The sequence below is a fragment of the Liolophura sinensis genome, chromosome 9, assembly GCF_032854445.1.
Source record: "Liolophura sinensis isolate JHLJ2023 chromosome 9, CUHK_Ljap_v2, whole genome shotgun sequence".
Taxonomy (NCBI): domain Eukaryota; kingdom Metazoa; phylum Mollusca; class Polyplacophora; order Chitonida; family Chitonidae; genus Liolophura; species Liolophura sinensis.
Window position 1 is genome coordinate 24,407,298 of NC_088303.1, and position 24,425 is coordinate 24,431,722.

Sequence of the window (24,425 nt, forward strand, 5' to 3'; positions counted from 1 at the left end):
TGGTGGTAGCGTGTGGGTGACGCCATCTTTGACCGGCCAGAGGCTCATGGGATAAAGACTTGTGTGCACCATGATGAATTGTCGTGTTGCGGACTGGTAAGATGAAATCCGCTGTAATCCACCTTCCCGAACAAAGAGTATCTTACCTTAGTTTGTTGCAAAGCACTGAAAAACGACTGTTCAATATCCCAGTCGTTATTTTTGAAACAGGTGATGTCGATACTGGCCATTAGTTCAGGAGTTGATGCTCTCTGGACCAAGCTGATCATTGTGTTGGACTTTCTCAGATCTCTGCTATTTTCATATTCATTGGTAATTGTCGGATCTGGAATGTTAAAAGAAAGAAGTAATGTTGACTGATTACTTCCACATAAATTCACTTTCACAGTTCACGAATGACCTTTCACAAGGTTGATGAATGAGCTTGAAGCGATGTACAGCACGTGATATTCAAACGTGGGAACAGCGTGAAGCACCAACCTTTCAACGCTCTTCAATTTTTGTTCTGAAATGATATGCTGTTAGGGCTACAGGTTTAATATAACCCAATCACCAAGGCCCTTGCAATTTGCTAGTCAACTATACACATCTGTTACGATGGTTACTGAACCAAGGTACGTATCATGACAAATGCTACCCAGTTCAAAGGAGGAGGTTCATCCCCGCACGATTCAATTTAGGCCTGGTGTCGCAACGACTGCGCTATGCGTGAATCAGAAATACTGGGGAAGTGTTCACTAATCATTTTTTCCCCTCTTCACTGCTGAAACTCACTAGAAACGAAATATCTCCCAAGTGTTCACCTGAACGGATCACTGGGCACCATGTTGTCATCACAACTCTGGTTTCGTTTTTGGGGAGTCACATTGGCATTGTGGGGAAAATATGGAAAGGGTTGGGCTTCCCCAATGCTTCTACTTTACGCAGGCCGCTTGTGTAGCGAGGCGTGGCCTAAATTGAAACTTCCAGCTTTGAACCAGGTGACATTTATGATGGTATGCACGTTAGTTCAGTGACCATTAGAGCAGTTGCAGCTACAAGTCATCAAGATCACTTTTCATAAGGGGAAAAACTTGTGCAACATAGAAAGCAATGCTACTCAAATAGTGTTGGAATTCTCAACATGCCTCTTTTGTCTGCAGATGTTCATTCACATCCACTGCCTCAGCAGTAAAAATATACATAAAACTATCCTTAATTGCCTCTCCACACAAAGACACCAATATTCACACAGTTCCAACTCCCCGAATTAACACAAATACATAACCTTCGTCTTGTGGACAGAATATCTGTAGATGTAAACAACACGTAGTAGATCCATGATGATTTGGTGGAAAGATTTATCAGTGATAAATCCTGGGTAGTAGGAGTACCTCTCCAATGATGAAACCCAATTTGTCAGTTCTGCTACTGAGTGGTAGTGATGAGTTCGATTTCCTGAGGAGAGTTCATACTGAAGAAAGACATGGCTGGCTACGTCAAATGTGTCGTATACATGGGTTTAGACTTTTTTGTAGATAGACCATAGAGCTGTGGGAGCAAGGTTTTCCACTTCACTGACACAAACCATCTGTATCAGTCATTTGTTTCAATAAAATAACTTTCATTACTTTTCTCATTAAGAATTCAGCTTTCTGTTGGTAGTAAATACAAGGCTAATTTAACTGCATTTCACACCCGAATCTCATGATTTGTATGCAATGACGGTCGACAGATGGCGGATTTGAAACTTCCACTGGCAAGGCACTAAACATGCCCACACACATTGACTACTTGATTCTGATTGGCTACCTGAAATACTACACCTTGAACCACATCAGCATTGAAAAACAAGGCCTCACAGAATGGACGGACTGCTTTTTTATGACCTGGTATGTTAATACTGGTACTAATTTTTTTCAAATATTTCTCAGAATGCAGAAACTGGTAGTTTCAAGAAACAGTTAAGCAGACCAGCCCTTCGCCTATTGACATCCTGCTATGCAGTCAGTAGTATTTCAGGTAGCCAATGCTGATTTTCAACTTTCCTTCTCAGCACTTTATCTCTCCTCTCATGTCCCCCCTCTCAAACTGTCCTTCCAACACAAACACACATTCCAACTCTGCAAATCACATGCCTGAAAAGGACATTGCCTGGTTTCAAATCCAATTTGTCAGGTAGGAGCTAAGTGGTACCTAACAAACTTAACATAGTAATAACATATGGAATCTCACATCACTAGTGTGACTGGCTGGATTTGAAATTTTTCCAATCATGCCTGAAAGTTATTTGCAAGCCAGCACACCCCCTATTATAATTTCCGGCTAAATCTTGTTATGTAGCTAATGAAGGACTACAACACAAGAATAAGTGGCCAACCAATGAAGAAATTTCACTGTCAGTTCTGCTACTGAGTAGTAGTGATGATCTAAGAGACAGCTGAGGAAGGCCTGCACCCATCTAGTGGCACTACACTGTGACTTGGCTTGCCATTGTCTATGGGTTCATGACTTGTTTCAACTTTGTAAGTTTCATTTCTGCCGGACTCTGCACGGGTTTCCTCTCAATAATGCTGGCAGCCGTAGTATAAGTGAAATATTCTTGTACGGCATAAAACACCAATCAAATAAAAGTTCCATTAGCACCATTCATCGCTACAGTCAGTCCTGCTCTTCTCATTCATGTCATATGTCCATGTTTTACCTTCAGATCTGTGATTGACGTGCGTGTCCCTACCTGGTCACCATGTTCCTGTACAACCTGACCTTGCAGAGGGCCACGGGGGTCATCTCGGCCATCCATGGCAACTTCTCGGGCACCAAGCTACAGGAGATAATTGTGGCCAAGGGCAAGATCCTGGAGCTGCTGCGTCCAGACCCTAATACTGGCAAAGTGTACACTATCCTCACCGTGGAGATATTTGGGGTCATCCGTGCCCTTATGCCATTCAGGTTGACTGGAGGCTCAAAAGGTGAGATTTACGTGTTGATGTGGTTGATATGAACATATTTTTCTTTTAATAGATTATTTATAATGGATGTCCTGGTAGTTTTTGACAAATTTTGGCTGTATAAATATTTTAAAGAAAACAAAATGCATGTCAAGGTTTTAAGTTGAGAATAGACAGCTCTGAAGTGAACTTAATCTCTACTTGGGATTTCTGGGACTGCTGTGAAAACTAGCATGTGCTTCACTTTTAACAGTAGGACAACAGTTAATTCCTTCCCTCCATAGAACTGTTTAGTTACAGTTTTCCTGACTGATAAACCTGCCTTTCTCACTCTTTGCAGATTATGTTGTGGTCGGGTCAGATTCGGGAAGGATTGTGATCTTGGAATACATGCCAGGCAAAAATGCATTTGAAAAGGTAAGATACATGTATCTGGAAACCATTTACTATTTTGATATTTTAAAAATTATGGCAAAGTTTGGAGTGCTTCCGTATTTTGCCTTCAGCAGCATTTGTGTTACAATCTTTGTCTTGTTACCTATTCACCAGGTTCATCAGGAGACGTTTGGTAAGAGCGGGTGCCGGCGTATTGTTCCTGGTCAGTACCTGGCTGTAGACCCTAAAGGACGTGCCGTCATGATCAGTAAGTACAGTCTCGTGAACAACCTTATGAAAGTGACGAAATAATTGCTTCAAGCTCACAAGATTAAATATACTTAAACGATTAGTGTCCAGATTTCTTATTTATTCATAATTAGCTACACCTGTATACATTGTTAAATTGAGTGTACAAAAAATATGGAAAAAAGGGTACATTAATTGGAGTAAAAGAAAGCGAAAGACAGCACCTGACTGTTTATGTCCACTGAAAGACTACCATTCAAAGTATCTTAAAGAGGCATTGTTAGATTTTTTTCAACCCAGTAAAAGTTTCGTGAAACTTCGTCTTGACACAGCTTCAGCACGTCTCCATTATCAAGGGCAAAGTGACGTCACGTTTACTATAAGTCTCTAACATTGAACATATTTTTCAAACAATAGTCTAAGCAGTAGCCAATGGTAGATAGTTGTGGACTTGGCAATGAAGGCCCAAGTGATAAATAGCTTTCTCGGACATTGGACATACTGTATATAAGGATATTTCTTCCATTGCTTGAACTGTTGATACAGTTGGCCTACTAAATCATTTACAAGGAACTCCAGCAATTTTGTTTATATAGTTAGCAGATGCACAGCGGAAGTACTTCTGGCTCTGGTCTTGGCCTCTTGATGGGGTTTGCCGGGGGCTGTATCTCAAAGGGGTCGTAACGTTACGCCTGTCACAAATACCAAGGCGACATACCGTCAGTATGCGACCATATCATTTAATTCATTTTAGGCTTTGTTGAGTGATATGCCGTCTTTTCATTTCCACAAAACTTTGGCATCCCTGATGAATTTAGCAGTGGCTCTGATAGTTGTTATTTAGAAACTGATGGCTTAACACTAACATCGACAAAAAATGTATTCAAATAATAGAGCGCGACTAAGGTTCAATTGGCGGATGAATGCGGTTTGGGCCGAGACGTTATGCTAATGTACTTACTGTCTTACAAAATTTGTGATACTGTCGTTGAATTTTACACGGCTTGTAAATCAACTGATTTTACATTTGTGGTGGTCCTTTAATGATATAAACCTGTCCCAAAATACTGTGAAATGGCCCTTCGGCTGCACATAACTAAATCGTTGTAAACATCATGGAGTGACTGAAACCGTGCAATGATACCAACATGTTTGATTGGATACAATTCTTAAGATGGCTGCCTTGATTCACACCAGCTATTTTGCAGTATTGCCATTTTGTTGTACATGTTATTTGGTGAAATCTCATTAAAATAATAAAGTATAATACTTTTTAGAAAGCTTGCTTTCAAGTGAAATATGTTTTAGCCAAGTGCTGCCTTGTCCTTTAATATCACTACATATTCTTTCTTTCTGCAAACACTCTGTAGTCTCAGCGAATTAAGTCTTACAAGTCCAACCTTTACCAGCTCTGAGAGCTTCGCCATTTAGGGTTAAAAACAGCTACAAGAGTGACAACAGCCAAATCCAAGTTCTCCACGAAATGGTTTACTGTTCTTCATGCGGCTGTTAAGACAGGTTGTTAAAGGACCCTGGGGTTAGTTTTTTCAAGTTTCCAGACAATTTGGCCCTCAGGAAGGCGTGGATTTACAGGAAAAGATGGAAGGATTGAGTTGAATTTCCACGTCACCTGCACACAGTAGTCATAAAATACTATTAACTGAACTGAAAACTGAAGGATAGTAAATGTTTGTACACTAACGCTGACATCCATATTTTACACATGCATGTATTTATGTTGTACATGACTATAGGCCCGCATGGCATAGGTTTTTCGGAATGCCATTTCGTTGTCATCGCATATGGGTATGAATTTAGAATCCCTCTGGGTATAAAAGTGGCATTTGTTGTAAAGCGGAGGAAGAGAATAGTAAATAAAGATAAAATCTTTAAAATACACGACATATATAGTGTAACACAGGATAAGCTATAGCTTACCAGTCTGTATTGCTAGTGCGGTTGGAAATGTCTGGACATAGATGAAATTCCACGTGTGAGAACATGGAATCTGAAGTCTGGCCAAAGACGTCTGTTATAAATTGGGACGTCAAGGTCATCCACTGTGGGTTCAAATTGATACGGCAGCATATTTTGCTTCAGTGTAGCTAGAATGCATCTCAAAAATGATATCGTTGAGATATGAATTCCTAGGTTATTTTGGCCAGCTAGAACTGGGTTAGCCATCTACCGCCGTACTGGGCGGTCGGCTAGGGCAGTAAATTTATTGTTTTGGTGGGTTTGAAGTTATTATGTTTCTCGGAGGCCTTACCGGTAAAATACTGTTTAAACAGGTGATAAGCTTTATAATTAGCACCAGTAGCTAAATGTGGATGCTAATCCTTTTATTCATCTGTATTTATGAATGGTTTTGTCCCGTGTAAAACTGCTCATCATTTGACAGCTACTACCAACAGTTTTGCTGGACTGTTTAACACAAGTGTCGGTTTTGAAGTCATTGCTTCAAAACCCTCACTTCAAAGTTATTCCCGCCATGATATGGCTGAATTCAGTCATAATCTAATCCTTCCTTTAAAACTGGTTGATCAGTGCCAACATTAAAAGCCAGCCTTCCTATCCAGTCTTGTACTGACGTGTGGTGTTGTAGGTGCGGTGGAGAAGCAGAAGCTGGTATATATCCTAAACAGAGATGCTCAGGCGAGGCTTACCATCTCCTCCCCATTAGAGGCTCACAAATCCAACACCCTGGTCTATCACGTGGTCGGGGTAGATGTAGGGTTTGAAAACCCAACGTTTGCCTGTCTAGAAATTGATTATGAGGTAAGTGTAGAGTGACTAGGCATGTACATATTACAAAGAAAGAAATCCCTGCACAAGTTAATAACCTTGCACAGCTATGTTATATTATTTTATCACCCTGTACCATGAAGTACCTGGCTGCTGCTTGACCTCACCAACAACAGAACTCCGGCAGCCCGTTTCTTGAAGCGTACTTCGTGTTAAGTAGCCATTGGCTACATGTGAGCTCACTAAAGACACAGTGGTTGAGGGCTTTGTTAGCTAAGTGAGATTCATGAAACCACCCTCAGGCTTATTACATGTGTTTGTCAGGCCATCAAGCCCAAGTTTGGGTTGAGTGGAACATTGTTTGAAGAACATAGCAAATATTTCTGAAATCTCCAAGGATACATCTGAATGTAGTTGTATAATCGGAAGTACTGTAGTTCTTCAACCTTGTCGCATTTTTGCAAGGTGTTTATTCAGGCATATTCTGAAGGCATTGTGTGTAGACCGATAAAATTACACTTTTTGTTACACCAATCCAACAACGTAGTTTTGTTGCCAAAATAAGCTTAAAAGTGTGCTTAAATTTAGTTGTACTGAAAGCTGTTCTTTCGTATAGCAAAAGGTAGAGGAATTGGTGTAAGGCTTGATTTAGTTGTGTGAAACTCAGTGGCTTACATGTATGATAATACTGTTGATAATTCCACCAGTTCTTGCCATGTTTTGTTCGCATTGTGACAAGATGTGAATATTTACGGTGGCACAGAAATCGTGGAGAACGTCTTCGGCGCTGAGACAGCACCTGTCACAGGGCCATCCTCTAATCTTCACAACATCTGTTCAGTATTTTAGCCAACATTTTTATGAAGGTAAAACCTGCTTACAGTACAGTACAAAACCATTACCTGTGTTTTTGGTTTTTAAGTGGTGTGTTACAGGGTAGATACAGATAAGGCATGGATTAAGATTTGCCACTGCATGTTGTAGGAAGCTGACACAGACCCAACAGGAGAGGCTGCAGTCAAGACACAGCAGATGTTAACCTACTATGAACTGGACCTGGGACTAAACCATGTGGTCAGGAAATACTCTGAGCAGCTTGAGGAACATGCCAACTTCCTCATCACAGGTGACTTTCCAGTTCTCGCAATGTTGTATAAGCACAGCTGTCCATAGAGAGAAGTCCAGGCAAGATTCCAGTGCTTTTGCCTGTGTGATTAGTGTGAAGGTCATCATTCTTGTCTCATAAAATGACCTTTGACAAATGCTGGCTTCCTCTCTGGCCGTACGTGGGAAGGTCTGCCAGCAACCTGCAGATGGTCGTGGGTGTCCCCTTGGCTCTGCACTGTTCCCTCCCAGCATAATGCTGGCCGCCATCATATCAGTGAAACATTCTTCAGTACGTTCTAGAACACCAAGCAGATAAATATGTTAGCTGGTCCAGTAGCTGGTGACTGGTGATTTTCTGCAGTCTACATTGTTTTTTTCGCTCATGAATCTTGCTGTTGTCAGATAAGATAAATATAAACAGTGTTAGCCTCCAATTAAAATAATATAATATTGCGACTGAATGACCTTAGTCCTTTAAGATCTTAGGTCAGGTAAAAATTGTTTAATGATTGAAATTTTGACTCGAGTCAAAGATTGCTTCATGATCCCCCGGACCAGGTAATTATCTAGCCTTAAAATAATATTCCATATGATAATGTGTTTCATGCATGCATTTCTGATTAACTTTTCGACAGTACCTGGAGGAAACGATGGACCCAGTGGTGTGTTGATCTGCTCCGAGAACTACATAACTTACAAAAACTTGGGTGACCAGCCAGATATTAGATGTCCTATTCCAAGGAGAAGGGTAAGGAAAATAGGTTTAAAGATGCATGAACGTGAACCTATTTTCATCGTCCTGCAACAAGGCGGTACATTTCATACACTCTCAGGACTCCTTCGTCATGACTGAAAAAATGTTACGTACGTTAAACCGCTCAGCACTCACTCCCTTTAAACTTATTGAATATAAGCTTGCATTCTCCACCAGTTCTTGGCACGACTCGTCGGCATTGTGACAAGACGTGAATATTTAAGGTGGTACAGAATATGAGGAAAACGTCTTCGGCACTGAGATAGCTGGTATCCCAATGCCATCCTCTGTTTCCACAACATTATGCCTCTAACTATTGTTTGATAACTAGTATCTACACCCAGAGGCAGCAAAACAAATAAAACATTTTATGGATTGTTTTCATTGATGGCATCAAGATAAAATCTTTGATGTCAGCGAATACCTGTCTTGATTTCTCAGTGGATCATTATTTTATTGACTTGGATTACCATCTGGGTAATTATTGGTGCCTCATCAAGGGATTCTATATACGCTCTTGTTTGATTTCTCAGTGGGATGTTTTATTGACCCAGCTTGTTCTGTTCCTGTCTGCGTGTCTCAGTAAATATCAGGCTAGATTCTGTTGTTGTTGTTGTTAACCAGATACTTATTAACCAGCCATATACACTTTATCACTGACAGAATGACTTGGATGATCCGGAGCGGGGAATGATCTTCGTATGCAGCGCTACTCACAAAACAAAGGTAATTAAACACATACACACATAATTATTCCTGTTAACAGCACAATTACTGGAAACGGCTAGCTGATCCTATTAAGCTTTGTTAAAAACAATTTCAGGCCTTGAATTGCCTAATTCCATGGAATGCACGAATTTTCAGGCCTTGAATTGCCGAATTCCCTAGAGTGCATGAATTTTCAGGCTTTGAATTGCCTAATTCCCTGGAGTGCACGAATTTTCAGGCCCAGAATTGCCTAATTCCTGGAGTGCACTAACCTTGTGCCCTATGTGGTGGCGTAGGAATGGCAGTCAGATGGTCGTCTTGTACCCTTCCTACTGTACCTATTTTTCCCTTGGATTGTGTCCATTTGCAGTGTTGTACCTCTTAACCTTTTAGTCATGATATGTGATTTTGAATGTGATTTGATTGTGGTTGTGATTGCTGTTTTGTACGCCTTAACCTTGCAGCCATGATGTGATTTTGAATGTGATTTGATTTTATTCGCCATGTCCACATAAACAAAATCAGTACAAATGAATTGGAACTTGGTGTACATATGACTGGAGTAAATCTCCAAGCAACTTGCGCTATCTCTAGCAGAAAGCAAAGAATTTAAATCATGATACTCTTTTTCCTCTTCCAGTCCATGTTTTTTTTCTTGGCTCAAACTGAACAAGGAGATATTTTCAAGGTGACGTTGGAAGCTGATGAAGGCATGGTAAGATTGTGATTTAACTCTAAATACCTGAACTGTTTATACAAAGCATTGGTGTGACAGACACTGACTCTGAGCAGTAGAGACATACAAACAGCTCGCTTAACTGACTTGCCATTTCACGTGTACGGTTTAAAAGTGGAAAGAATTGGTTGAATACTTGTATGAACAGAATTAGGAAATAGCACAACAGTTAAAAATGCTAGGGCTATCGATTGATACACTCATTTCAGAATTGTCTGACACCATCTGCAGGAGTTAGTGCAAACTTGGTTTCTTACTAGACACATTCAGATGTTATGCAGACAAGACAAAAAAATGTTGGAACTTCAGCTTGACAAGAATTTTGATGTTATTTGCTTGAATTCGTCCATGCATGCTTACAGGTGACTGAGATTAAACTTAAATACTTCGACACAACCAATGTGGCTTCAAGTATGTGTGTGCTGAAAACTGGATTCCTTTATGTGGCCTCAGAATTTGGAAACCAGTAAGTATGAAATCTGTCTTGTATGATGCAATTTTTATCTGTGTAGAAAGTTGTGAACTGCGTGTGTAGAAGAGCATTAGCCTCAAACAGGTGGAGTGGTAAAGCTACATCTCTTCACTGGACACACAAGATAAAGGTTCAGTCCAAATCTTAAACAAGAAATTCCCTGCTCTCGCTCTTCAGTATACTTTGGTAACATTGAGCCGTTTATGACAATCGTGAAGCCGTTGGCAGAGTATGGCATTCCTTGAGGACAACTTAGCCATCAGTATGGTGGGAAAGTGTCTTGGTGACTTGTCAAAGGTCAGCAGTTCATGCCGGGCACTGTGGTCTGACAAAGTCAGACACCCATCAGATAAATAACTAATGATGCTGCTGTTTTGTGTTGTCAGTGGCCTGTACCAGATTGCTAATCTAGGAGATAATGTTTTGTGTTGTCAGTTGCCTGTACCAGATTGCTAACCTAGGAGATACTGTTTTGTGTTGTCAGTTGCCTGTACCAGATTGCTAACCTAGGTGATGCTGTTTTGTATTGTCAGTTGCCTGTACCAGATTGCTAACCTAGGAGACGATGATGGAGAGCCAGAATTCAGCAGTGGTCAACCTGTGGAGGAAGGGGACACCTTTTTCTTTGACCCTCGACCCCTGAAGAACCTTGTTATGGTGGAAGAAATGGACAGTTTGTCTCCTATCATGTGTTGTCAGGTTAGGAATGGGCTTATGGGATTAGTAAAGCTTCCATAGGGGAAATTTTGGAGGGATTTGGGGTGTTTTGTCATCTGGCGAAAATTTGAAACAGCTGAACATGACTATCTTTCTAGAAGACAGACTTGACTTCAGGTGACTGGTTTCCAAGTGAATTAAGAGGAAAGTCAGCGTTCAAGGGCTTCCTTGTGAAGCTTATGATTATGTATAATTTTTTTGTAATTAATACACCCTGTGCACATATCTGAATTAATGAATATAAGCTGAATCAAGTACATGGTATGACATTATCTGGACATTTTTACTTTTGAATTCCTTACAAAAGACTTCGGTAATTGTCACTTCTCTTGTACTGTGTTCTCTACTGGGTCTACCTTGCATGGTATGATTACAAGTGTATAATAACCTTAGGTTGTAATCTCTAGAACAGTTGCATGGGCACATCTCTTTATGAAGCGTGACCATGAATAAATATTTGTTGGCAGCGGTACTGTTCAAAATAAGTGTGATATGTGGTGTGAGTTAGAGTTGTGGCTTTCGCTCTTATCCTTTTGCCTGGCATTGGTTTGGCAGATAGCAGACTTGGCCAATGAGGACACCCCCCAGCTTTACACGCTTTGTGGCCGAGGCCCACGATCATCTCTGAGGGTGTTACGTCATGGTCTGGAGGTAAGCAGAACACTGTGCATGTTTCACACGTCTAACAGTTGAAATCCAGGTCGCTGAGTTAAAGTCCAGCTCATGCTGGCATCCTTTCGGGCTGTACGTGGGAAGGTCTTGTTAGCAACCTGCAGATGGTTGTGGGTTTCCCCTGAGATATGCCCAGTTTGCTCCAACCATAATGCTGGTCAACATTGTGTAAATGATATATTCTTCAGTATGTCATAAAACACCAATGAAATAAAGAAATAAATCTAGCCCTTGTACACCTTATTGTAATGTCTTATACAAAGTATTGAAATTGGCCGTTTTCTGATGATGATATTCCACAGACCTGTTCTGAAACACGATTGTGGACAGTGTATATTTCTGATTGGAAAATCACAGCCAATTATTGTTTTCATCAACCCAAATCCCTAGAATTACATGTGCTATGCTGTTCAAGCTGTCACCACCAAAACAAATTGGGATTCCTCATCCACATTCGCAGGGCAACTTTTAATAGTCTAAAATTACATTCTGTCAAATGAAAATTTACAGAGAAAATATGTAAAATCTATTCTTGAGGATTCATAACTCAGTAGGGTTGAATTTCACAAATGCTGGGGATTTTTCTTTCTCAGGTATCAGAGATGGCCGTCTCTGAACTTCCAGGTAACCCAAATGCTGTGTGGACTGTAAAGAAAATGATAGAAGGTAAGACAGTGCTGTCATCTTGTGTGCTGTTTATGGGTTATCAGTTATGGTTTTGCACAACATGCAAGTGTTTTGGTGAGAATTTATTAAGCAGAAGTGTGTAACCACCTGGCATAGCTACCCCTGTCTGACCACTGCCTCTCCCTGGAGAAAATGTTTTAACTAGAAAAGCAGTCAGAAAGCATTACACATTTGGAAAGAAAATATCGCGAAACATGGACTTTAATGTAAGAGGTTTCTGCAGACCTGAAATGTACAGACTACGTGTTATGTAGCCAAAAATACAGCTCATAGTGATGGAATGCTTAATTTGTAGTAATATGACATGGTTTCCAATGAGTTGCACATTTCTGATTAATAGATTAGTATAAATGATTTCATTAGTTAAATTAGCCTTGCCCTCTTTGTGTTTACTTTTCAGAAATCTGCCCCACCCCAGTATATTCTCAGTTGTCCAGGAATAATGCCCAAGTGAAGCTTTAATTAACCCTGTGAAATTAAATGTTCAGAGATGAAAAGTACACAGTAAAGAAAATTCCTTAGATTTTATACTGCAGTGATTTCCAATTAAGCCCGGACCTTCAGGTGCCTTAACCTCCCTCCAGTATGCAGACATTAATGTGAAGGCTAGATGTTGGTACCTATACCAACACTGGCCTACTTTCTGCTTTCAGATCTCGGTGAACACTGTCCGTGAGATGGTCAGGTTGGTAACTCTTCACTGGAACTGCAGAGCCTCCGCATTCAGAAGAAACCTACATGCTAACATAACTATAGTCGGGAGAGTCCCCCAGCAATGCATAGTTTTATACACCAATAATTATAGGCATGAGGATGGATTTCATGAGAGTTTAGCCATGAATTTTAATATGTACGACTTCCATTTTTTGTCGCAGGGTTTTACTCCTTTGATAAGTACCCGTCAGGAGATCTCTTTTGGAATATGGCTGTTCTCAAAGTTTACCTGAACTGGAAAATTTTTTTTAAAGTTTGGATTTTACTTGGGTGCGCCATGGTCATATATTTAGGATGAATTGCTGAGCTTGGATATCTCATGAACTTCCCAATGTAAGGTGCATATGAGCTCTTCTAATCTGAATTCTGCCCTGCAAGTTGGAACCTATGTCAATTTTCAGGAAGACTTGAGTATTAAAGCTCTTCACATGATAGTTAGCGAACTTATATATTTCTCTGCTGTGTCTTACAGACGAGTACGATGCCTACATCATCGTGTCCTTCGTGAACGCCACCCTGGTCCTGTCCATCGGTGAAACTGTAGAGGAAGTGACGGATTCTGGATTTCTGGGAACCACACCCACATTGTCTTGCTCTCAGCTGGGAGATGAAGCTCTTGTTCAGGTACTGGCCGCTGGGTATACAGTTTGATATTTCCTTTGAGTACATGTCGCAATTTAAACAGTCATAATGTGTGGATAGGTCAAACTTGCCTGGTTTACACGCATGTCACATGCGACAGGACGATATTGAAGACAGCATTTGTAAACTTAGCTTTACCGCGATTTGGATGTAGAATATGTTGGAAATTTTGGAAGCTTAGGTCAGGATTTAAAAACCTTGGCTTCAGGTACCACCTTCCTGGTGCAGTTATATTTTTGTAAAAGCTAGGTTTTTTTTTTGCTTACCTTCCGAAGCTTAAACATTCATAGCTTCACTGTTTTAATTTATGATAATTTATGATAATTTCTGATAACAGGCAGTAATTATCTGAAATAAGAATGAGACTGATTTAGGATGACCTTGTAGACATTAATGATAAAAACAATAGCTCGCTCAGTTTGAGGATAACACAGTTGTAAGATGTTAACCTGATGTTCCTGTTAATAGATTTACCCGGATGGTATCCGTCACATCAGACAGGACAAAAGAGTGAACGAATGGAAAACACCGGGGAAGAAAAACATAGTGAAATGTGCAGTGAATCAGCGACAAGTAGTCATTGCCCTGACAGGAGGAGAGCTTGTGTACTTCGAAATGGACCCGGTCAGTTGTTATTAGTGGTTATTCCTATGTCTAGTTCCTACTTTTCTACTCTATGCAAGTCAAATGTTGTGCTATTTTAAACCACAGTTAATTGACTAAATAACTCTTCTATCACGGTTTTGTCCAACTCTGTTGCACTCCACCAAGAAAAATGCTTTGTTTATTCAAAGAGTTCTTTGCTTATGCCATAGCACATGCATAAAAATAAAGATCAGGCTAAAGTAATTAGGATGTTACCATTGGTATAGAGTACCTGGAAAATACATTAACTAGCCAGAGTGACAGGTCCAAAAACATTCATAAACAAAATAAGGAAAAGATGTCTTAAATTATCGGGCAACAAATGAAGAGAAATTGACAGTATTCAGGAAGTGAAATCACTTATTAAAGTGTCAATGATGATTGTGGTTACTACCACCAGCTGAGAGCAGTGAAGAAATACCACATTCCGTGCTGAGACACCAGAGTTGTACCCGACCTTGTAAATTGTGTGTTAAGGATGCTTGTCATGCTTTGCCCAATGTTACGTATGCCTACATTTGTTTTTATGAGCAGACTGGTCAACTTAATGAATATACAGAGCGTAAAGAGATGTCTGCAGACGTAGTGTGTATGGCTCTGGGCAAGGTACCGGTCGGGGAACAGAGATGTCGATTTCTTGCTGTTGGTCTGTCTGACAACACCGTCAGAATTATCTCCCTTGATCCAACAGTAAGTGTTCTATAGTGGTGATAAAAGTGCACTGGTTACTCGGAAATCACTGCCTGAACTGTTGCATATTTTTTTTCATTGGTCTGTGGCACTGTTGGCGGGAGAATAGAAAATCCAGTGATGAAATGATCGCATTAATATTTTGGGATAAAGGTGTAGAGGGTTCCTCCCACCATTATGCTGGCTGCTGTTGTGTAAGTGAAGTATTTTTTCGAGTAGGGCATGAAACACCAGTCAGATAAATAAATAAATATGGGACATGTAGATGTTAAGTATGTTTTATGAATATAGCCATACGTGCACGAATTTCTGCTGTCAGGGATGGCGTGTAACTGAGGAGTGGCGAACCAGCCAGGTAATGAGCAAAACTGCACACTTTGCAGAAAACCATCAGATTGAATTTGATTTGTCTCAAATGATCTTGTAAAAATGTATTCCCATAATTTTCTTATTCACCTGTGAGAGATAGACTACAATGTTTCACTTGGTGTTTCAGGATTGTCTATCCCCATTGAGCATGCAGGCCTTGCCGGCATCCCCAGAGTCGCTATGTATCATAGAGATGGGGAGTATGGAGGCCAGTGTGGAGACCGATGAAACTGGCTCTGCTGGGGGTCTCTTCCTGAACATAGGGTTACAGGTGAGTCACTTCAGTCCTCGATTCCTCATACTATTTATCCCAATGACAAATTTAATTAAGTTGATTAATGATTTATCACACCTGAAAACATTGATATTTACAGGGAAAATGTTTATCTGAATCATATTAAGAATTAAGATAAATGCATGTAAGAATTGAAGAAATGCTTAGAGAATTTTACTACTTTATTCTAAATCTGTTTCAATACATCAGCTTGTGAAAGTTTGTGGAAATAAGTTTCAGGTAGAACATGTTGCTTGTCTCATGAACTGTCCTTTGATATTAACTGAGCATTTTTTTTCTTTTTGGTTTCAGAATGGCGTATTGTTGCGGACGGTGTTGGACACAGTGACAGGTGATCTGTCAGACACCAGGACCAGATACTTGGGGTCTCGCGCCGTCAAATTATTCAGGATAACCATGCAGGGATCAGAAGCAGTAAGTGCGACTCCTTGTGTGATATTTCATTATGCCTTCACCATTTCAACACATGCAGTGGTTACATGTGCAAGTACGGAAACCTATTAAATAGTGAAAATATTTTTGTACTACCCTATTTCTTGTAATTTTTAGACGGACATTAGTAGTGTTAAAGGCAAAGAATGCTAACAACACTGGTGCTCTGTATTTTTTGACCTTATGGGGGCCTAATTACAGAAAAACTGTCTGAACCCGTGAGTTAGGTGACATCTCACTGACTTCAGAGCATGAATGAGATGTTTGTGCTTGGAAATGATGTTTACTACATCCGTGTTTCACCTGAAATGTTGTGATTATACTCCTGTAGCTGATCCAAGCCGGATGCGTACTGTATTGTTGACTCCAGATACCATGTATTAACGGAGAAGAAAATGTAAAAAAAAAAAATCAATTTATATGATGGAAAGAGCTAATTTTTTTCTCTCTGGTCGTGCCTGCTGCATAATTTTGCGATTTTTCCTCGCCATACATGCATAAATCGTGTCCTCCATCTTTAACACCCTGTGATTTATGCTGTGAGTGGGTTGCCTCTCAGCCGGTGAGTGTCGTTAAAACTGCCGGCTTGTTTGTATAAACTCGGAAACTATGTCCAACATTCCGATTTCCCGATCGTCAAGCAGGAAACAAACTGTCCTGTTCGCTACCTTCTTGGAAGAAGAGTTCTACCGGAAATGTACGAACTGCACGTCGTTGGCTTCTGAAGCCAATTCTCCTAACACAGGACTAGTTCTTAGGCAAAATGGAATTATAATTTATCAACTTGAGGTACATATTAAAATTTTTTTTTATGGCATGCACCTGCGAGGAAATGCATACTCTTTTCAATGGTATTTGTTTGACCTTTAAATTTTTTTCTCCTTTAAGTTGTACATATCAGTCTTTGACTGTATCACATTCTTATACATGCACTTCTTTGAAACATAATGTCCAGAGGCATACTTCATTTACAAGGCTTTTTCTCAAAACTTGCAAAAGTTGTACTGGAGCCTAAATCAACTCCCATTTACAGATGTTAAAAAGCTTATGTGTTGTGTTGACATTTACAGATGTTAAAAAGCTTATGTGTTGTGTTGACATTTACAGATGTTAGAAAGCTTATGTGTTGTGTTGATATTTACAGATGTTAAAGAGCTTATGTGTTGTGTTGACATTTACAGATGTTAGAAAGCTTATGTGTTGTGTTGACATTTACAGATGTTAGAAAGCTTATGTGTTGTTGACATTTACAGATGTTAAAAAGCTTTTGTATTGCATTGACAGGTGCTTGCTATGTCGAGTCGCTCCTGGTTGAGCTACACTTACCAGAACCGATTCCATCTCACCCCATTGTCATATGAAACTCTGGAGTACGCCTCAGGCTTTGCATCGGAACAGTGCCCTGAGGGTATCGTCGCTATCTCTACCAACACGCTGAGGTAAGGTATTCATTAATGGAAGTATTACATCTTCAGTCATGTCTGTTCTGAGAAGTCGAAGGGATGACAAAACCGACAAGATTTATTAATCAAGACTTGTTTTATCCTCTCTTTTTTGCTGGAGAAATCTGGTGTTTGAATTTCGTGGAAATGTGTTCGTAGGGGGGATAAGAGAGAGAGAAGTAGTTTTTGTAGTGTTTTAGAGACGTGAGAGGGGTCAAAGGGATCAATCAAAACCTGTTTTCTAAACTTGTTTCGGGCCATCAATGTTCAAGAGGCCGTCACTGATCATTTACTTAGCCAAGAGCCAATGTATTGACGGTTAAAAATTGCATTTCAAAGTCTTCCACAAACTAACAAACCTTTGTGTCACCTATATCCTCCAAGTGATGGAAAGTTTGATTATTTTACTCTGCAGGATTTTAGCCCTGGAGAAGCTGGGGGCGGTGTTTAATCAAGTGGCCTGGCCGTTACAGTTCACTCCTCGTAAATTCGTCATCCATCCCGAGTCCAACAACCTGGTTATCATTGAGACAGACCACAACGCTTACACAGACGAAACCAAACAGCAGCGTAAACAGCAGATGGCATTGGTAGGTTGTATTTGGTAAACTTCAAATACTGAGGGTCCACCGAAAAAAAAAATAGTAATAAAGTTTGCTCATGGAGAGCCTCTATGTACTGATGTAATGTTCTTTCATGTTTAAAACGTGAACAGTCGTGATTTCAGTTGTAGTGAATAGATGTAAGAGTATTTTCAAACCAGGGCCACAACTTTTAAAGTAATCATGAAACTTGGTTGTTTATTTTCACATACACTATAGTAGTACAAGTTTTGCATGCTGAGAGACCATACGCCATGCATATAATGGGAGACCTCCAACTGTCAATCATTATTTGTTTTATAAGTGAAGGGAAAAATCCTGTAAATTCCAAAATGTTATATTGAGTGATGTTTGTGTGACAGGAAATGGTGGAGGCTGCTCGGCCTGAGGAACAGGAAATAGCTGCACAGATGGCCGCTTCCTTTCTGCAGGAAGAGATGCCAGAGAATGTGTTCGGTGCCCCCAAAGCTGGTAATGGTATGTGGGCTTCGCTGATCCGAATCCTTAACCCGGTGACTGGGGAAACCCTCGACAAGGTGGCCCTGGAGCAAAATGAAGCTGCACACAGGTGAGAAAGTGTGACAAATTTATGTACTATTACTTACATGCAGATTAAATAACCAGTTGGATATATAAAGATATAAACACATTTCATGACAAAGGAGAGCCTGTTAAAACTTGACAGTGTCTATCATCTTGGTAGTCCAGCAAATTTTGAAGTGGTATGAGAGTGAAGCTTTGCATGTCCGCTATGGACTCTTTGGGATATTGTTTTAACCTCAGCAAAGATCAAAGCAATGGGATTTAATTTCAGTTAAAGAGAAAAAGCTAATAATGTCTTGGTTGTTTTGTTTCTTGTCAACGAGGTTTAAATTTTAGAACTTTTTTTTTTCTTTCAGAAGAGAATATTTTGCAATCTGACAATGTTATGCTTTGTTTGTTATGTACAAGTCAGCAATTCTGTATTTAAAGTTTGTAACACTGTGTACATTTGTTGTACATGCAACTTATTTGTATTCTTGACTTTTTGCAGTATCTGCTTAACAAAGTTCGCAAACCATGGTGATGACCAGTTTGTGTTGGTGGGCACAGCAAAGGAGCTAGTGTTAAACCCACGCTCACTGAGCGGGGGGTATGTCTACGTCTTCAAGTTGACGAATGAGGGAGAGCAACTGGAATTCATGCACAAAACAGCCATGGATGAAATGCCTGGTGCAATCGCACCCTTCCAAGGAAGAGTCCTCATTGGTGTTGGAAGGCAGCTCAGAATTTATGACCTAGGAAAGAAAAAATTGTTGCGCAAGTGTGAAAATAAGGTTTGTTGACATTCCCATTTGCATGTTTGTGACATCAATCAAAATTCTAAGGTGACCTAAAGCCATACTCTTTGTCTTTTATCTGTTCATTGTGAAAGTTGGCTTTAATGCTAAATTTAATAAATTTTTTTCATGATTTTGACTGTCAGTGGTCACAACATTCAGTTGAGAGGGATAAGATCAGAATTTATTTCCCTGTTTTACAAGTAGCTTTTAAAAACTTGTTTTCTGTGAGTGAGCTGTCATTCACCTTGAAAGTGCCAATATTAAATAATACGCTCTTTGTTTTTTGTCTGTACAGCACATACCAAACTTCATCGTGAACATCCAGACGACGGGACAGAGGATTGTGGTTTCTGACATTCAGGACAGCTTCCATTTCCTGCGCTACAAACGTCAGGAGAATCAGCTGGTGATCTTTGCAGATGACACTTGTCCTCGCTGGCTCACCTGCTCATGTTTGCTGGACTTCAATACGGTGGCTGGGGCAGACAAGTTTGGGAATGTGACAGTGGTAAGGGGATGTTAATGAAGATATAGCTATACTAAAGTTTGATTTCAACAGTTGTCTTACATATTGTGTAAATTCACCTTAGAACATCAACCCTCCTGTAAGTACGAAAGATTTGTTTTGTTCCAAAAGTGTGAATCTAGGGTTGTGTTTTGACTTTTGACTTACCTTCAAACTAGCAAAAATACTGAAATTATTGGATTTAATTTTTTAGAACAAGGACAGAATTGGATAATACATTGAGTTTATCTTGGCTATGTGGTCAGGAGGCATCATTATGTGTATAAATGGATATATTGTATTCCCCTTAAACAAAAAATGTTCTATTTGCCAAAATGAACCAGTACTCAGTTCTGCTACATTTTTTCTGGTACTGTACAAATCCCTGGAATTCAAAGTCCACAAATATGTTCTGTTTGCACAGGTACGACTACCAGCAGACATTACAGATGACGTGGATGAAGACCCCACAGGGAATAAAGCATTGTGGGACAGAGGGTTGCTGAATGGAGCCTCCCAAAAGGTAACCAGTGGGTGGAAAATTCATCAGTGCTCATCGATGAAACCAAAAATGCATGCAACGGAAAAAAAAATCTAGCAATATACAGTTCTTGATCACTAGACATTTCTGGAGACTTGAGTAATTTAGATGGTTAAGTACAATTTAGACTTTCTGCTCACTCAAATGAATTTTTCTCTGCTGTTAAATAACTGTAGTACACTGCCTTGATTCATTATGTTTAGCATAAAATCTTTCGTCACTCGGTGAGCGTACAGAAGATCCCTCAGCTTGTAGCTACTTTACACCCCTTCCTGTAGTTCACTCAGTGAGCGTACAGAAGATCCCTCAGCTTGTAGCTACTTTACACCCCTTCCTGTAGTTCACTCAGTGAGTGTACAGAAGATCCCTCAGCTTGTAGCTACTTTACACCCCTTCCTGTAGTTCACTGTGAGTGCACAGAAGATCCCTCAGCTTGTAGCTACTTTACACCCCTTCCTGTAGTTCCCCTTGTTGTGATCAGACTTGCTGATGGAAACTGTGACACAGTTTTCAGGTTCTGTGTACAGCTTGGTTTAACCAAGAAGCCAATAGATGCTGTAAAGGAAAAAGTTTTCTGTTGATGATTGTGGTTACTACCACCAGCTGATAACAGTGATGAGATACCACTCACTTAGCTAAAACAGACACATGCTTTACTTTTTGTGGATTAACATCAAAAAGCAGTGTAATTTGAATACATGGACTTTGTACTTTTCTGTTTGTAGACTGACATTGTGGCAAATTTCCATGTGGGGGAAGTTGTAACCTCTCTGCAAAAGGCTACCCTAATCCCAGGGGGGTCAGAATCACTGGTTTACACCACGCTGTCTGGTGGGATAGGCATGTTGGTCCCTTTTACGTCACATGAGGTAAGGGAAAGTCTTCAGTCTGGGAGGGTTTCAAGGTATGATCAATCGTATGATCAAGCCATCTATTTTTCATCATTATGAGCTGTCTACATTGATTGAAACACACGCACATGCATGCATGCACGCACGCACGCACGCACGCACACACACGCACGCACGCACACACACACGAAAGGGCAGATGTATTTGAATGATGACCAGATGTAGGTAGGGGATAAACTTTTGGTAAATGGTTATTTATTCAGTGGTCAGGGTGGTACTAATTTCTGCGAACAGTACAGAAATACTACTCACTGTTTGTTTGTGTGTTTCACTTTGGGTTTGAGGACCCAAATTGTTGATCAGTTAAATCTTGAAGTTTTTCAGTTTGTACTGTGAAATTATTGTATAGATGTAGTCATGGGAGAGATGGGGGGAAGATGACAAATGTGATTAGCATTCCCTGACAACAAAGCCTGGTTGAATCTAGGAGATTTGTTACATTGTCACAGTGGATGTCTGTTTTGTGTTTCAGGACCATGATTTCTTCCAGCATTTAGAGATGCACATGAGATCAGAGCAGCCACCCTTGTGTGGCCGAGATCACCTGTCATTCAGGTCATACTACTTTCCTGTCAAGGTGAGAAATAGAAACACACCCGACTTCCGTCTGTGGTGATGGCTTTATGTGGTGCCAGTTATGGTTTTTCTCCAGAGAAAAAGGACACCCACAGAAAATTTGAAATAGAAGTTTCATGGGGATCTTGATAAAGTTGTGAAGTGTTTTTTGTAATCTACAAAAAATTGGAAAATACAGCATTCAAACAATTTAAGCGGTTTTGTATGTGGCGAAACATGTAGCACAACTTCCCAGATGTGTTTCGCCACGATATGGCTGCAAAATTGCTGATGTGGCGTTAAGTCATAATCATTCATTCTCAGATGTGCTCATGGAATTTGAAACATTAGTGACATTTAGTCGTTTGGGCATTACATGCATCCTATTGACCTGTGAAGAGTGAGAAGTGCGCTTTATTCAGTCTATGATGATTGTGTTACTACATTGCTGCTGGATGGTGATGAAATAACACTCGCCGTACTGAGACTGATGCTATTTTAAAGTACACACTTGATTAGATCTTCATATCTTGTCTTATTTGTGCAGTTCATTTGTAATATTTAATGCGTGTGTGTGTGTATGTGTATATATATTGTGTACAAGAAAAAAATAATAGAATGCCTTCTCAACTTTCTACAGGAATATAAAAGAAAGTAGAAAGTTGAAGTGTTTTATTATTTTTTTTTCCTGCGTAAATTCTCCTCACCAGAGGATCTTTCCCTATTTCTTCAAATATGTATATATATATAAATATATATACACGCGTCGATTTTAGACCCTGATATTCGGTGGTAAAATTCAGTAGAAAACTGAAAATTGATTTTTGTTTTTCTGGTACAAATACTCAAATTTTTAGATAAAAACTGAATTGCATTCGAAAATGTATGCGTATAGGGATAAGCGGTCGACTTGAATTGCCATTGGCTGTATCCACGACAAGCCAATGTGGTCATGTGTGTATTGGCTGTAATTCAGTTAAAATTAGGCTTTCAGTATATTCAAACTATGGTGGTATAATGGTTTAGTGGGTATAAATTTCCGGTATGGCAGGAAAGTGGAAGAAAAGTAGATCATGTGCTGGCTTTCGATGAATGTCGCTTTGATACACGCTATCCCATTGGCTGTGTGTGTCCTGTGGACTAATGAGTGAGCTGTTAACAAATTATGCACTGTATACAACAATGCAATGCCTGTTCAACATCTATGCAATGTTAGCGGTTTCTGACCAGTTACAGAGGACGATACAAACCGAAAATAATGAAAAACTGCTTTGTTTGACTGCGTGAATGACTGGCTCGGGTAAAGGTGAATTTGTTTTATGTTGAACTGCTCAAAAGGGGGCGGGTCACTTTGTCAGTTGATTAAAAGTATTCACTCGAAAGCTAGAGCGGAAACAAGTCACACCTCTTTGAATACTTCTCACAGTAGGTGCGAATGTAGTCTTCTTATATAATGATAACCATCCGTCTTTGTTTTAATCTCTGATCCAGATTACGAGGATTAGCGACACCGAAGAAAAGAGGATTATAGCCACTCTTGATAATACCTGTTTAGTGTGCTTCTGACTCAGTGATAGGATATGCAGATATATGGTGTCAATAACCTCATGTTGACAAAGCCCAATTTGAGGATTATTGATACCATATATTGGCATATCCTATCACTGAGTAACCATGTAACTAATCTATCCTGCAAAGATCCATCAATTCAGTCCAAAAGACCGATGTATAGGTGCATGGTTTCAGCGATGTGACCATTGCATTCGTAACCCAACAAAGGGAGATAACGTAATCGGCAGACACATTGGATGTTGTCTGGAGGATTCGAGAGTATATCTGTACTCCGCGTGACCGTAGCCCAATGAAAAGCAGAGTATTTGTCTGATGCGGGATAAAGTTAACAAGTAAAAAAAAAATGTTGGTGACATTTTGATGGTGCGTTTTACATTATATGTAGAATATTAATTGGTCTACCCGCTGTATTGCGTGCACCTTATTCAGTCTATGATGATTGTGTTACTACATTGCTGCTGATTGCTGATGAAATAACACTCGCCGTACTGAGACTGACCTCTCACTTTGCATTGCGATATATCTGTAGTCCTCACCATATGTCAATAGTCAACCCTGTTTCAAGAAATGTATATCATGACATTCAACCTATCCCCATAGCACGGTTAAAGGACTTCCCCCAGGTGGGAAAAGTGACAATATAGGTATATTGTAATCAAGGATTGAAGAAAGAAAATTCTTCAACACTTTGTTCAATTTTTTTTTGTTTTGTTTGTTTGTTCAGAATGTGATTGATGGAGACCTGTGTGAAATCTTCAACTCCATGGATCTGGGCAAACAGAAGAGTGTATCAGAAGAGCTGGATAGAACGCCAAGTGAGGTAGGGCTAATGGTAGCTTTCAGGCTCTGTTTTCTGTCCTTTAGGTTACTGCTTGAGTATGTGGTGCCCTGTGGCTGAATTATATGGTGTCTTCTGAATAGCTGCTGGAGTATGTGTTGTAATTCTCACAATTTAGAGGGTGTGCGAGGACAAGGTTTGGTGCAAGGTCATCACCTCAGCTGGCTGCTGGAGTATAAACTAGGCATGTAACGATAC

At 40.0% G+C, this 24,425-nt stretch overlaps 1 protein-coding gene and 1 non-coding gene across 2 annotated transcripts in view; both read left to right on the forward strand.

Moving 5' to 3' along the window:
* Positions 1-22: 22 nt before the first annotated feature.
* The window catches only part of LOC135474823 (splicing factor 3B subunit 3-like), a 29,476-nt gene continuing 5,073 nt past the window's right edge, over positions 23-24,425 (forward strand). Inside the window, exons 1-27 of the mRNA XM_064754431.1 lie at positions 23-96; positions 2,690-2,951; positions 3,271-3,347; positions 3,480-3,573; positions 6,160-6,332; positions 7,284-7,425; positions 8,042-8,154; positions 8,824-8,886; positions 9,509-9,583; positions 9,967-10,070; positions 10,610-10,775; positions 11,349-11,444; positions 12,059-12,131; positions 13,339-13,490; positions 13,977-14,132; positions 14,688-14,843; positions 15,340-15,483; positions 15,799-15,921; positions 17,224-17,378; positions 17,797-17,971; positions 18,346-18,551; positions 19,017-19,299; positions 19,601-19,813; positions 20,235-20,333; positions 21,077-21,220; positions 21,735-21,839; positions 24,114-24,209. Coding sequence (XP_064610501.1) covers positions 2,726-2,951; positions 3,271-3,347; positions 3,480-3,573; positions 6,160-6,332; positions 7,284-7,425; positions 8,042-8,154; positions 8,824-8,886; positions 9,509-9,583; positions 9,967-10,070; positions 10,610-10,775; positions 11,349-11,444; positions 12,059-12,131; positions 13,339-13,490; positions 13,977-14,132; positions 14,688-14,843; positions 15,340-15,483; positions 15,799-15,921; positions 17,224-17,378; positions 17,797-17,971; positions 18,346-18,551; positions 19,017-19,299; positions 19,601-19,813; positions 20,235-20,333; positions 21,077-21,220; positions 21,735-21,839; positions 24,114-24,209 — 3,609 coding nt within the window. The 5' untranslated portion in view covers positions 23-96; positions 2,690-2,725. The remainder of the gene's footprint in view (positions 97-2,689; positions 2,952-3,270; positions 3,348-3,479; positions 3,574-6,159; positions 6,333-7,283; positions 7,426-8,041; positions 8,155-8,823; positions 8,887-9,508; positions 9,584-9,966; positions 10,071-10,609; positions 10,776-11,348; positions 11,445-12,058; positions 12,132-13,338; positions 13,491-13,976; positions 14,133-14,687; positions 14,844-15,339; positions 15,484-15,798; positions 15,922-17,223; positions 17,379-17,796; positions 17,972-18,345; positions 18,552-19,016; positions 19,300-19,600; positions 19,814-20,234; positions 20,334-21,076; positions 21,221-21,734; positions 21,840-24,113; positions 24,210-24,425) is intronic.
* On the forward strand, positions 1,375-1,446 carry LOC135475987 (small nucleolar RNA SNORD38). The gene has a single exon (XR_010445087.1). It is a non-coding gene; the product is annotated as a small nucleolar RNA SNORD38 (small nucleolar RNA).